The sequence below is a fragment of the Narcine bancroftii genome, chromosome 7, assembly GCF_036971445.1.
Source record: "Narcine bancroftii isolate sNarBan1 chromosome 7, sNarBan1.hap1, whole genome shotgun sequence".
NCBI classification, from domain to species: Eukaryota; Metazoa; Chordata; class Chondrichthyes; order Torpediniformes; family Narcinidae; genus Narcine; species Narcine bancroftii.
Genome location: NC_091475.1, coordinates 33515730 through 33528581, shown reverse-complemented (window position 1 = coordinate 33528581; position 12852 = coordinate 33515730). Strand labels below are relative to the sequence as shown.

General features: G+C 37.7%; 1 protein-coding gene across 7 annotated transcripts in view; it reads left to right on the top strand.

Moving 5' to 3' along the window:
* LOC138738716 (BCLAF1 and THRAP3 family member 3-like) overlaps window positions 1-12852 on the top strand; it is a 46759-nt gene that overhangs the window by 21458 nt on the left and 12449 nt on the right. For all 7 annotated transcript variants that reach the window (XR_011341704.1, XM_069889472.1, XM_069889476.1 and 4 more), the window contains exons 4-7: window positions 109-858; window positions 7518-7699; window positions 12460-12568; window positions 12657-12717. Coding sequence is in view for 6 of the 7 variants with exons in the window: in XM_069889472.1 (XP_069745573.1) it covers window positions 109-858; window positions 7518-7699; window positions 12460-12568; window positions 12657-12717 (1102 nt within the window). In the remaining variant the exon portion in view is untranslated. The remainder of the gene's footprint in view (window positions 1-108; window positions 859-7517; window positions 7700-12459; window positions 12569-12656; window positions 12718-12852) is intronic.

The following is a 12852-nucleotide window of genomic DNA, read 5'->3' as shown; positions in this document are numbered from 1 at the left end:
ATTAGTAACCACTGCTTTCAAGGCATTGCTCCCAAACTTCATGTTACCTAAATTAATTCTCATTGTCTTCTCTCTACTGCAAGTGTAAACTGCTTTATGTCAACACAGGTATCCAGAAGATGATGATGTCAAAGGGTACAGAGAAACATCTGGAAGAGGCTGGGTGCCTGGAAAGCATGAGACAGTAGATCATGAACGAGATTTGAAATGGAGAGGGGATAAAATGCCTCATAATAGAAAAGCCTACTCTTCTACATTATACAGTGACACTGAAAATACACGTCTCAAAGATGTGTCAAGAAGTTGGTATAGTGATAGTGATCGCTTTGAAGAGTGCATGCCGGTAAAGAGTGGGTTTGCGCATTCGCAAAAATATCCTGAAATGCACTCATCTTCAGAGCATCACCAGAGGTTTTCCAGTGAAAGACCGCAAAGATATTCCAGGAAAGATAAAGAATATATGACTGGATCCTCGAGTATTAAGGAGGTGAGTCGTTTTCACAGTAACAGCAGGAGATCGGGTACTGATCAGAACAAAACAGAGGGTCACCACCCTGTCTCGAGCAAATATCCAGTTCCTGAGCATTACTCTGACAGGTTTTCACGTGCAGGCAAGAAAGAAGTGAGCCCAAGATATGCAGCAAACCCTACAACAAGGGGACAAGTGGAAAGAGGAAGGGAGTTTAGAAGCCGTTCTGATTTTTCTAAGGACCAGCGTGATGATCCTCTGAAGCGATCAAGCCATAAATCTCATCACATGGAAACTTCACATTGTACTGCCAATAATGAACGAGACAATACAACAGAGTCCTTAACCATCAAATTAGACATGAAGAAGACTGTGAACAAGTACAACAGGTATTGTCCTAAATTTTTTGATCGCTTGAGGCTGAATAAAGAAATTTCATGCTTTTTTTAGCACCTAATGGCTTAAATTGTAGTATCTTTCTTCCTTTTGTAGAAAACACCCAGTTACCAAATGAATGTCAGCATTTAAAATGTTTCTTCAACTGTACTTGATCCAATGAAGCTCATCATACCCAATTGTTTTCTCTAATCAGGATAGCATTCTTCCCAGGCAAACTATTCTACTAAAGTTCGACAAATATCTCCACTCTTCATGAAAGGAAAAGGAACAGGAAAAATTCATTCAGAGGAATGTACAATGTTGCTACTTTTTTTCCTGAACGTTTACCAAGTGATTGGATTCTAAAACGCTTCAAATTCTATTGTGTGAACAAAGAACATTTTTGTTGGTGCAATCAACCAAAAAAAACCAAAGGGTGAAAGATACTTTGGTGGCTTCTTCCTTGCATAATGAAAATTGAACGGTGTCTCAAGTTGATACAAATTGAAAATGACGATAACTCCAATATCAAGCAATTTTATCAGCTGCAGTTTTTAAAAGATTGGTGAAAATTCTCTCAAACCAAGCATAAAATGAATGAAAAGCTATGCCAGAAAAGTAGCAATGGCCTTGGCCAGCGATTAAATCTTTTACCTGGTTAAACAAAATTCTAATTGCAAATATTCAAGAAAATGGTAGGGCTCATGCCCAAAACATAAGTAAGAATCTTTACCTCCGATGGATGCCGTAAGACCTGCTGAATTCCTCCAACATTTGTATTTTTACTACAATCACTTTCATGTTTTGCACCTTAAAGTTGGATATTTCTCTTGGGCAATACAAGTGCAGCAAGGAATGAGTTGGAATTCTATAGAACATTACAGCATGGGAACAGTCTCGTATGGTAACCTATTTGCCAAAGGTGATGTCCAAATCAAACTGCTGCTTATGCTTGATCATATCCCTCCATCCCCTTCATATTTGTGTGTCTAGGTTCTAGAAGCCTCAGACAACACTATTGTATCTGCTTCCAGCTTGTTTCTGGGACATAGCATTCTCTAAAATATTTGCCCTGCACATCTAAAACTTCCTTTCCTCTCAGCTAAATACGTCTTCTATTTTGCGCTGGAGAAAAGATTGACTGTCCACACTATCAATGCCTCATGATTTTATGTACTCTATTCAGCTTCCTGCACACTAGAGAAAACAAACCAAGTTTTCCTATCTCTCCCCAAAACTCATACCCTGTAAACTAGCCAATATCCTGTGGAGCCTCTTGCATACTCTTCCCAACCTCCACATTCTTCCTGGTGTGGAGTGACCAGAATGCATGCAATATTATATAAAAACACAAAATGCTGGAGAAGCTCAGCAGGTCAAACAGTGTCCTTTATGTAGCAAAGGTAGAAATACAGAACCAATGTTTTGGGCTTGAGCCATTCATCAGGGTTTTATATAGCAGAATCATGACTTGTTCTCATTGTCACACCTGATGAAGCTAAGCATGCCATTTGCTGCCTTTCCCATCCTATCACCTTGTGAGGTCACTTTCAATGAGCAGTGAATCTGCAATTCCAGATCCCTCTGCATATAAAAATTTGAAGGAGCCCTACCATTAATTGTATATATTCCCTTCATATACAGCCTCCCAAAGGGCAGCATCACCCTTGTCCAGATTAAACTTCATTCACCATTTCTTTGCCCATATTTGTAACTGACCTATATCTTGTGTATTCTTTCACAGTCCTCTCAAATGTCTACAGTTTCACCAATCTTTGTATGCAAACATACCCATGTACCTACTTTTTCATTGTATTGATGTACAATGCTCTCCACAGTGTTTGGGACATACTTTCTTTATTTGTTCCTGTGCTCCAGTTTTAAATTTGTAATCAAACAATTCGTTTGATTAAACTACCCATTCCAGATTTTATTTAAGGTGATTTATATATATTTTGTTTGACCCTTTAGAAATTACAGCACTTTGTATAAACAGTTTCCCCCATTTCAGGGCACTATAATGTTTGGGATATTTGGCTTCACAGGTGTTTGTGATTAATCAGGTATATTTAATTGCTTCATTGGTGCAGGTATTAGAGACGTTAGCTTCTAAGCTTTTGATCACCTTTGGATTTGCCATTTTTCAACACGAGGACCATGGTTGTGGCAATGAATGTCAAAAAAGCCATTGAGGCTGAAAAATAAGATTAAAACTAAGAGGCATCTCCCAAACCTTGGGGTTACCAAAATCAGCTGTTTGAAAAATCATTAAGAAGAAAGAGCTAACTGGTGAGCTTAGTGATCACAAAGCGACTGGTGGGCCGAGGAAGACTTCCACTGCTGATTTCAAACATTCTCATCATAATGAAGAAAAATTTGCGAAGGCTTGTCTGACAGATCGGAAACACTTTTCAAATGTCAATGACTACTGTCTGCAGAAGACTTCATGAACAGAAATACTGAGGCTACGCTGCAAGGTGCAAACCACTAGTTAGCCACAGAAGCTGGATAGCCAGATTACAGTTTACCAAGAAGTATTTGAAAGAATTTGCAGAATTAATTCAAAGGTTCTTATGGACAAATGAAGCCAAGATTAAAGTGATGGCAAGAGCAAAGTGTGGAGGCATGCAAGAACTGCCCAAGATCCAAAGAATACCACCACCACTGTGAAACGTGGTGGTGATGTTATGGCACTGTATATGATGGCAGTAGCAAAATGAATTCTGAGGTGTATAGAAACATATGCTCAAATTGAGCAAATCCCTCCAAACTCATTGGACGTTGCTTCATCCTATAGCAAGACATTGATCTCAAACATACTGCTAAAGCAACAAAGGAATTCTTCAAAACTAAAAATTGGAAAATTCTTGAATGGCCAAGTCAGTCACCCGTTCTAAATCCAATTGAGCATGCCTTCCATATGCTGAAGAGAAAAATTAAGGGGACAAGCAACTGAAACAAACAAGCAGGATGTGAAGATGGCTGCAGCAGATGCCTGGCAGTGTATCACCAGAGAAGATATTCAGCACCTGGTGATGTCTATAAATCAGACTTCAAGCAATCATTGGATGCAAGAGGTGTGCAACAAAGTACTAATCATGACTAATTTAATATTGTATAGATAACATTGCTATGCCTTGAAATGAGGGTACTGTATAAAAAGTTTTTATGTATGATCTCATGATTTATCCTTGTAATCCACTTTGATTGGATTGGTTAATGAGAAGCTACATTTTGTTGGATAAATTTTTGTCATGGCCTACCTGAAGATTATGGAAGGAAAGTCCACTATGAAAAGTTCATGCAACAGATTGAAATTTTGTACTGTTGTACTAAAATGACTTTTTTCAACATACATTATAATGATATTGAACTTTAACAAGACAGTATGGCAAAACCACTTTTGCTAATAAAATTACCTTTATAACCAACTCAGGAGAATTATTAACTTTTCATACCCTCATTGGATTTGTATAGTGGAGTCATCGGAGAACGGAGCAACTCGTGTATTGTTTGATCAAATTGGAAACACTAAGTGGAATTTGCAATTCTAATGTGCCTTGTGATCACAACCTTCAAGACTGCAGATTATCTTCTGAAAAAGGCCATTTAATGATAATCTTGCTTTCCTTTTCAACTGGTAATTTGATGCCAGGTGCTTTGAACATTGGATTTATTTGAAGAACTTGCATTAACAATTCATTCTCCTGACAGAGTTCAAATTTGATGCAAATACCTTGGATTGCGACTGCATGGTTCTCTCGTGATCGCAGCATTAAACAGAATAGACAACTTTTGTGTCTTGTTTTATATATGGAATCCAAGTTGTGATTTACTGAATTGTCAAAACAGTGTGATGACAGCTAAGCATTTCGGAGTGAAGCCTCCAATTTCAGGATGGTGGATCGTATTTTACTATAATTTTACCACAACTGAAAATGTTCGACTGTAAAATGATGAAATGATGAATTAATTGAAGATGACATTCAACTGATTTGGGGGAGTAAAAGCAAGCCTGGAGCATATATGGTTTACAGTTTCTGTATATATAAAAAAAAACAACTAATTTGTATGTTGCTTTTTTCCATTTCACATATTTGAAAGATTCTGGCTATTAATTCAGCAAGATCATGTTCTTTTGCTTGCTTCATAGTACATGAAACATTCTTGTCAATCTTTGGACATCTTACAGATGAAAATTAAAATTTTGGATACAGTTTGGGAAGAGCTCATTGAAAGAGCAGCATGCTGCCTTGCTGTCATCCTGGACTGCAACTAACTGAATTGTTGATACATCATTTTAGTTTTCCACAACCAGGCCCATATGTGAGTTGAGCAAAAACCTAACAATGGAGAAGTTTGGAAAATTTAGGCTTGAAAGTCATCTGACTCCCAAACCTGCTATATTTCAAATTACTGTTTCATCCTAGAACACTTTGAGAAATAAATCAAATTTTCATTTGAATGATTTAAAATCAACATCTTGAGAGCCTGTTCCATGGAGTTACCAGTCAAACATGAAGATAATGCCTATCTACAAGTATAGGCTTCGTGTTTGAATTCTGCTGTCTGGACAAGGTGAAATGTCATAATCTATAAATCATTACTACCTTTATCTCAATGTTTGCTGGAGGAATGATTGGGAAATACAGAGCGGACTTCTGAAAATTCAGCAATTTTGTTCCATTAACCTTGCTGCACTTCAAAGAAGCACTTGAGCACCAGCTTAAAATGGAAGATTTTAATCAAAAGCTGTCTCAGGACTACCCGATAGCAGATTATGGGATGTGAAAAAAATACTTTGAATTTCTAACCACAGAAGTATTCAGTATGAAATTTCTTTATATTCAGCCTCAGTTCTTTGTATTGAACAATGATAGATTTTGATTAAGGCTTAACTGATAAAATTAACGTTTTCCCTTAATCAGCTGAAAACAAATCCTCTAAATAAATCACTTGTTTTTTTGTAGTCATATTAAATTGTGTAGTATGTGCAGGAGTTATTTTACAAGAAGACTTTAAGGAAACCAAGTTCAGATCATTATACAAGGTATGGACATGATTTTTACAGTTGCACTTCCTATTCTGTTGCCTGTAAATGTAACATGAGTGACAAAAACTTTAACAAATTGGTTTGTTTCAAAAAGTTGGATAATGGGCTTAATTAGTCAAATTAATTTATTAAGTCCAGAATTTTCATTAGAACTAAAGTATTTGGTTGAAATTTTTAAGCCAGTATATTTAAACAATTCTCTATCAAATATGATATTGTACAGGTTGGCCTGTGTTTTAGCTTAATTTATCCTGTTTCTTTTGGCACTAGCTTTTGCCAGTTTTATGAGCCAAAGTACTTTACAAAGTTTTCTCATTAATTTATGTAGCATTAAAGTTTTTATGGAGGAAAATCTTGTCTTTTACAAAAAAAATACATCATTGTGTTCTTATTTCTGTACACCATACATTTTCAATCCAATGGGAAACTTGGTTCTTAACTGCTTCAGTGACAGAAACTAACCTGTCTCTACATTGGGTTTTTAATAAAGAGATGAGTTAGGGCGGCTCAAGGAACTGAGATTGCTCAATCAGCATGGGCTTCTTTGACTGGATTAGAATTAAGGCTCTTGAACTGATTAAGTTCGCAATGGACACAGGAATCGGTGGAGTTAACAATAGTGACAGGTTGTCAAAGGATACAGTAGGAAATAATTAATTTGTGATATGGGTGGAGAAATGTAGATGGAATTTAATCTGGACAAGTATGAGCTATTGCGCGTTGGGAAGTCAAACACAAGGGAAAGTATAGACAGCAAGACCCTTAGGATATTTATGTCCAGAGGGATCTTGAGGTGCAAGTTCATAGTTCTGTGAAATGGAGTAGATAGGCTGGTAAGGAAGCCATATGCAAAGCTTGCCTTTGATTGGGCAATGAGTATAAATTGGCAAATCTTATTTCATCTCTATAATACTTCTGATTTGAAGCATTGTGTGTAGTTCTGACTTTGGAGAGGGTTCACCAGGATTTTGTGTGGCTAAGAGTATTAGCGAAGAGGTTGGAAATATTTGGAGATTCTTTTCTCCTGAGTGATGGAGGCTGAAGGGAAACCTAAAATTGAGGTAAATAGTCTTTTTTTTTCCTGAAGGTTAAGCACTAGGTGGGGGGGGGGCATAAATTTAAGGTGAGAAAGAGAATGTTTAAAGAAAGATGTACAAGGCAAGAATTTATTTTTTTAAGCATAGTGCGAGGTGTCAGGAATGTGCTGCTTGGGGGAGGGGTGAGAAGCTGGGTAATGGAAGCAGATACAAGAGTGATGTTTAAAGGAAGTTTATACAGATACTTAAAACAGGCAGGAAATCGAAGGTTATGGATCATGTGCAGGCAGGTGGGATTAGACCGGAGGGCCTGTTCCTGTGTTGTACTATGGTGTCTCTCAGTGATATTACTGATATATAATCCATAATTGGGCAATATAGTTGTTTTTAAAATATCATTCTGCATTCTTGAAACAAATAGTACCACCTGGAAAATGTTTTTATGAATATTTATTCATTTACAATTACTAATTTCAATAACTGTTTTTCATATTTGTTTATCTACATGTGCATATGATGTGGCTACCTCTGCTCAGTTATAAATATTTAGTTGTGAATTTGTATGTGGGGATTTCTCCAGGCCTACTACATCAAGCCATGCTTCAGAGAGACTAATGTCTCGCGATTTGGTTAGTGTTGGCAAGAAACGGGATGAGTTCCATCATGTGTTTGAGCATATGGGTTCATCATTGAAGGCTAACCCGAATATTTCTTCAGGAGAATTTGCCCAGGAGATAATCACTTTGGTGCATCAAATTAAAGGTTGGACATGCATTATTGCATTGCTTTTTTTAAATTTAGTTGCCAAAAGTGCCAGTAGTATTGAGACAGTTTTGTTTATTGGTGGTTTAACTAATTAAGTTCTTAAGATGCTGTTTATTAGAAATAGTGTTAATTAGAATACATGCATTCTTCAGAATGGTTTAAAATGTTACTTTTCACTCTTGGGCTGCTTAAAATTTAACCAAAACTTGTCTGGTTGTCGAATGCTGTTTGATGAAATGAGTTTGAGGTGCAGAATTAATGGAGTTCTATATAAGCCAGGAGTTTTTCATTTATTGGGGAAACTCGTAGTGATGTTAAATTGGATCTGAAATATATAACTTGAGTTTTGGATCTATGGTGTCTATAATCTCATTGCACTGTAGAGTGTGCAGAGGAGATTAACCAGGATATTAATTATTTTTATTTAAAAGTTGCCTTATCCATAATAAATACTGTAAATTAAGCCTACATTATGAAAGTTTTTTCCCAAATCTCAGTTGGCTGGCGTATCACTGTATTTAAAAAAAAATGTACTACAAACTAAAGTGATATTTCTTGTGAGTATAATAGCAATAATATTTAGTAGCAGAATACAATTGCTTAATTGAGATTCTGTCTTGGCTCTAAATTCTCATTTCACTCTTTAATAAGAATTTTGTAAGGGCTTTTCCCTTATTTGTTCAAAATCTATTGATCTGCCTTGACCATCTGAGTATTTCTGAATGGCCCATTCACTTGTTAGTTGATGATACCTACTTCTATACAGATACAAGAAGCACTCTGACACTACCAGCCCTATAAAGTTGCCATTATATTCATGAGTCCGATTGATTCTTATTCAACTTGCTTCTGATAATAAAATAAAATTCTCTTATCTGTGGAATCACTCTCGTGACTCTGTAGCTTTATTGTCCACTAATGTCTTGCCTGAGGAAGTGTGTTTTCCAGTCTTTATAATTTTAGTGGCAGAGTTGTATGGCACAGAAGTAGACCCTTTGGCTCATCATCTATATCACCAAATACCTATTTACTTGCACCTGGTCTGTGGTCTGCAATGCTGTGGCAATTTGAATGTCCATCCAGATATTTCTCAAATGTGTGAAGGGTTGTAGTGTGGAAACAGGCCCTTTGACCCAACTTGTCCATGAATACCAAAATATCCCAACCACGTGAGTCCCATGTGCCTGATCCTTTCCAAGTGTCTGTCCAATTTCTTTCTTAAATGTTGCAATCGTACATACCTCAACAATCTCCTTTGGCAGCTTGTTCCATGCACGCATCACCCTCTGTTTTATGATTAAAAAAAAAGTTACCTGTCCCTCCTGTTAAATATCCCCCCACCCCATCACCATAAACCTGTGTCCTCTGATCACTGATTTCCCCCCCCCCCCCCCCAACTACTCTAGGCAAAAGACTCTGCATTCACCAGATCCTCATGATTTTGTATCTTGCACTTCAAGGGATAACGTCCTGGCCTGCTCAACCTCCCCCATGTCTTGTGCCTCTGTGTTCCTGTCAACATCCTCTTCAATATTCTTTGCAACTTCTCCAGCTTGACAACAATTTTCCTGTAGCACTTGCCTCTTTTACCTTCTCAGGCTGTGCATTCCAGATTGCAGCCACTCTCTGGGTGGGGAAAAGTAATCCTCATCCAATTCTCTTTAAAACTCTTACTCACTTTAAATGTATGCTTTGGTCTTAGACACATCTGCCGCAAAGTTATGATGGTTCTGATCTCGGGTTTTTTCAACCAGTTTCAATAATTTCAGCTTGCAATGCAAATCCGGGAACCAAACTCCATTGTAAGTTGGGGTCCACCTGTAAAGGCAGGCATCCCAAGTGATCTGCACCACTCTTTCTACCTCTGATGCCACCTTCTGAATCATTGTCTCAATTCTCCCAAGGGCATCTGTGGTGTATGTGCTATCCATATTAAACCACCCCAAAATGCATCACCCCACCCTTATTTAGTACAAAATTCCATTGCCTGTCCATCTTGCCATTTGATCAATATCATTCAGTAGCTATCACCAACCTCCTCACTGACAACATGAACAGTTTTTGTCACTGAAAACGCAACTTGGGTGTACAGATTTTCCTTAATCTTGTCTGCCATTATGGTACCTCTTCTAATTTTTTAAATCATTCCTACTCCCTCTACATTTCTATATATGGAACCTCCATGTTTATTTTTTAAAATAATCCTCTGTCCCTTGATGTATCAGGGTTCCCTACACTTGCTGTCTTTAACCTTCACCCTGATGGGGTATATTGACCCTGAATTTTCACCATTTCAAGTTTTAAAATATTCCAACTTCCAGAATAGATTTACATGCAAGTATGATGCCCTTGTAATGTATGGGACAGATTTTTAAATTTGCTCCTGTGCACCACAGTTTTAAATTTTTAATCAAGCAATTCACATGTGATTAAAGTGCACATTCCAAATTTTATTAGAGTATTTGTGTACCTTTTGGTTTGACTATGTAGAAATTACAGCACCAAATTTAGGACACTGAAGTATTTGGGACATAGCACTGACATGTATATTGTTGCAATATCCCTTGCATACAATGATTGCATTGATTCCTAGACATACCAGGTGCTGAGTATTTTCTCTGGTGATGCTCTGCCAGGCCTCTTCTGCTTGTTTCAGAGGCTTGTCCCCATATGTTTTTCTCTTCAGCATATGGAAGGCATGCTCGGTTGGATTTAAATTGGATGAGTCCCTTGGCCATTCAAGAATTTTCCAGTTTTTTAACATTGGAAAAACCCTTTTGTTGCATTAGCAGTACATTTGGGATCATTGTCTTAATGTAGGATGAAGCACCGTCCAATGGGTTTGGAGGGATTTGCTCAAACTTGAGCAGATAAGATGTTTCTATACACTTCAGATTTTTTTTGTGACTGCCATCAGCAGTTTAATAATGAAGACAAGTACATCAGTACCTCTGGCACCTTACATGCCCATTCCTTTAGCCATCCATTCAGCTGACTCCTCTTCTGATTCCTTTACTCAGTACATGACACTGGAAATAATACAGGCATTACAGTTTTTGAGAACCTGCTACTTAATCTGCTACCCAGGCTCCTATCCATGTTGTTGGTGCCGATAATCTCCATTGGACACTGGCTGTTCACTGTGCCTTGTAGTCACTCTGGCAAGCAATACTCCATTTTAAAATCTCATTTGTGGCAATGGAAATACCCATCACCTCCCTTTACACTGCTTCCACTATCACTAGTTCTCTTGCCTTCTCCCCCTCATTATGTAGTGGAGGCAACTTGTGCCACAAGCTCATTTGTTGCTGCTTTTCCTATATAAAACCTACGACCCAAGGACCTCGCTGCCACGTCCCAGCTTGCTTGGCCACGGCACACGAACCATGGGTGTAAAGGGTGGGGCCATAACTGTGCACACTGCACTCCACCTAAAAGCTCCTTTGTGCAGGCCCAAGGACATGTCCACGTCCTCCCCCTCAAAACCGTGCCTGCCTGTCCCGCATCGGACTTGTCAGTCACCAACGACTCTGCAGCAGACGTGGACATACCCCTCCATAAATCTTCGTCCGCAAAGCCAAGCCAAGGCAAAAAAAAAAGCCATGGGAGGACAAACCATCTAACAGTATCAACACAGTATATTGAGAGGGGAATGACCATGGGTCCAGATGGTCACCCACTGCTTTTCAGGCTGTCCAGCCACGGCTTGTGGTGTGACCAGCTCACTAAATGTGGTGTCCACAAAGTCCTCAGCATTGCAAATGTTCCATGGTGAGGCTATCCATCCACAGTTTCAGCTGAACTTGGATGCATTTCCTGCACATGTGGTTGGAAGGTATAATGAAAGTCTCCCCAATTTCCCATTTATCTACATAGTGGAGGAGGAGTATTTCACAGGTCCAAGTTCTCTTTATCATTCCCTTGAACTCAGCACCCCCCACTCCCATTTAATTTAAGCTGGGATCTTCTGCTTTAAGTACTAAATAGTATAAAGAGCTAAATAAGGTAGAAAATGCTTGAGCTGATGGTATTTGCCTTTGTTACTGCATTTACTTTGGGAATGAAAGGTAGAAATGTGCATTTGCTGCTTGTCGTCCTGCTCATTAAAATCCCCTCACTCATCAAAGCCTGTGCTCTTGACACCACTGTTCTCAAGATCCACTGTGCAAAATCATCCTTTAGTTTCTGTGCCTCTCTTATTTAGCGACTCAAACTTCTAATACAGACCATTTAATTAATTGAACTTCACTCGTTCATTCTCCAGAGTTTGATGGACTTGGGATATGCTGTGCACAAAAATTGCAGCAAAATTTTTATTATTCACTCTTGCAATGAAGATTCATAGTTGCTTTTGGTACTAGAGTGTTAATTTTTTATGACTCATGTACTGATTCATGCAAATCAGTTGAATACACGTATAAGTCTTTAAATAAAAAAACAGATAATTTTGCAATTTCCCTCGTGTCTTCACTTTCCATTACCATCTGGCTTTGTATTCTAAGCTCGTTTACATTGTTGATGGAGATCAACACTGGTTCACTTGATTGTAGCAAAAAACTTTAATTTTCTGTACTTTTAAAAAGTTGTAATTAATTTATTAATGTAGTATTGGGTCTGTCATGAGATTTTAAATTTTTTTAATTTAATCTTGACTTTTTAAGTGTTTTATGTAAAAGACTTATGGATGTAGTGATGCAAACATTTTGCGTTTTTTCACCAAGTTGTTGATAGTGATAATTGATTGATTTCTGTTACAGAAGATCATTTTAAGTCTTCCGATCTAACTTTGCATGATCGCTTTTCAAAGTTACAAAATGCACCAATTCCACAAAAAGAGGCAAAACATCTGGGTCCAGAAATACACAGGTATTGTCATAAAAGCCTATTTTAGTTTATAATACAATTTTGTTTTAATCCTTACAAACATGTTTTTTTATTTTTCTTTCTGAAAAAGACGGGTTGATGTGTCACTGGAAGAGTTGCACAACCGAGAAAGGAAACCTATTGGAAGAAAGGTGATATGCTCTATTTAATGTGATCCTATTTGTCTTCTTGTTCTATTTTGATTTTACCTAGTATAACATTTTGTGTGATTTAGTCATATAAAGTAATACAAATGAAAGAAAACTATCAACACTTCACTGAATCAT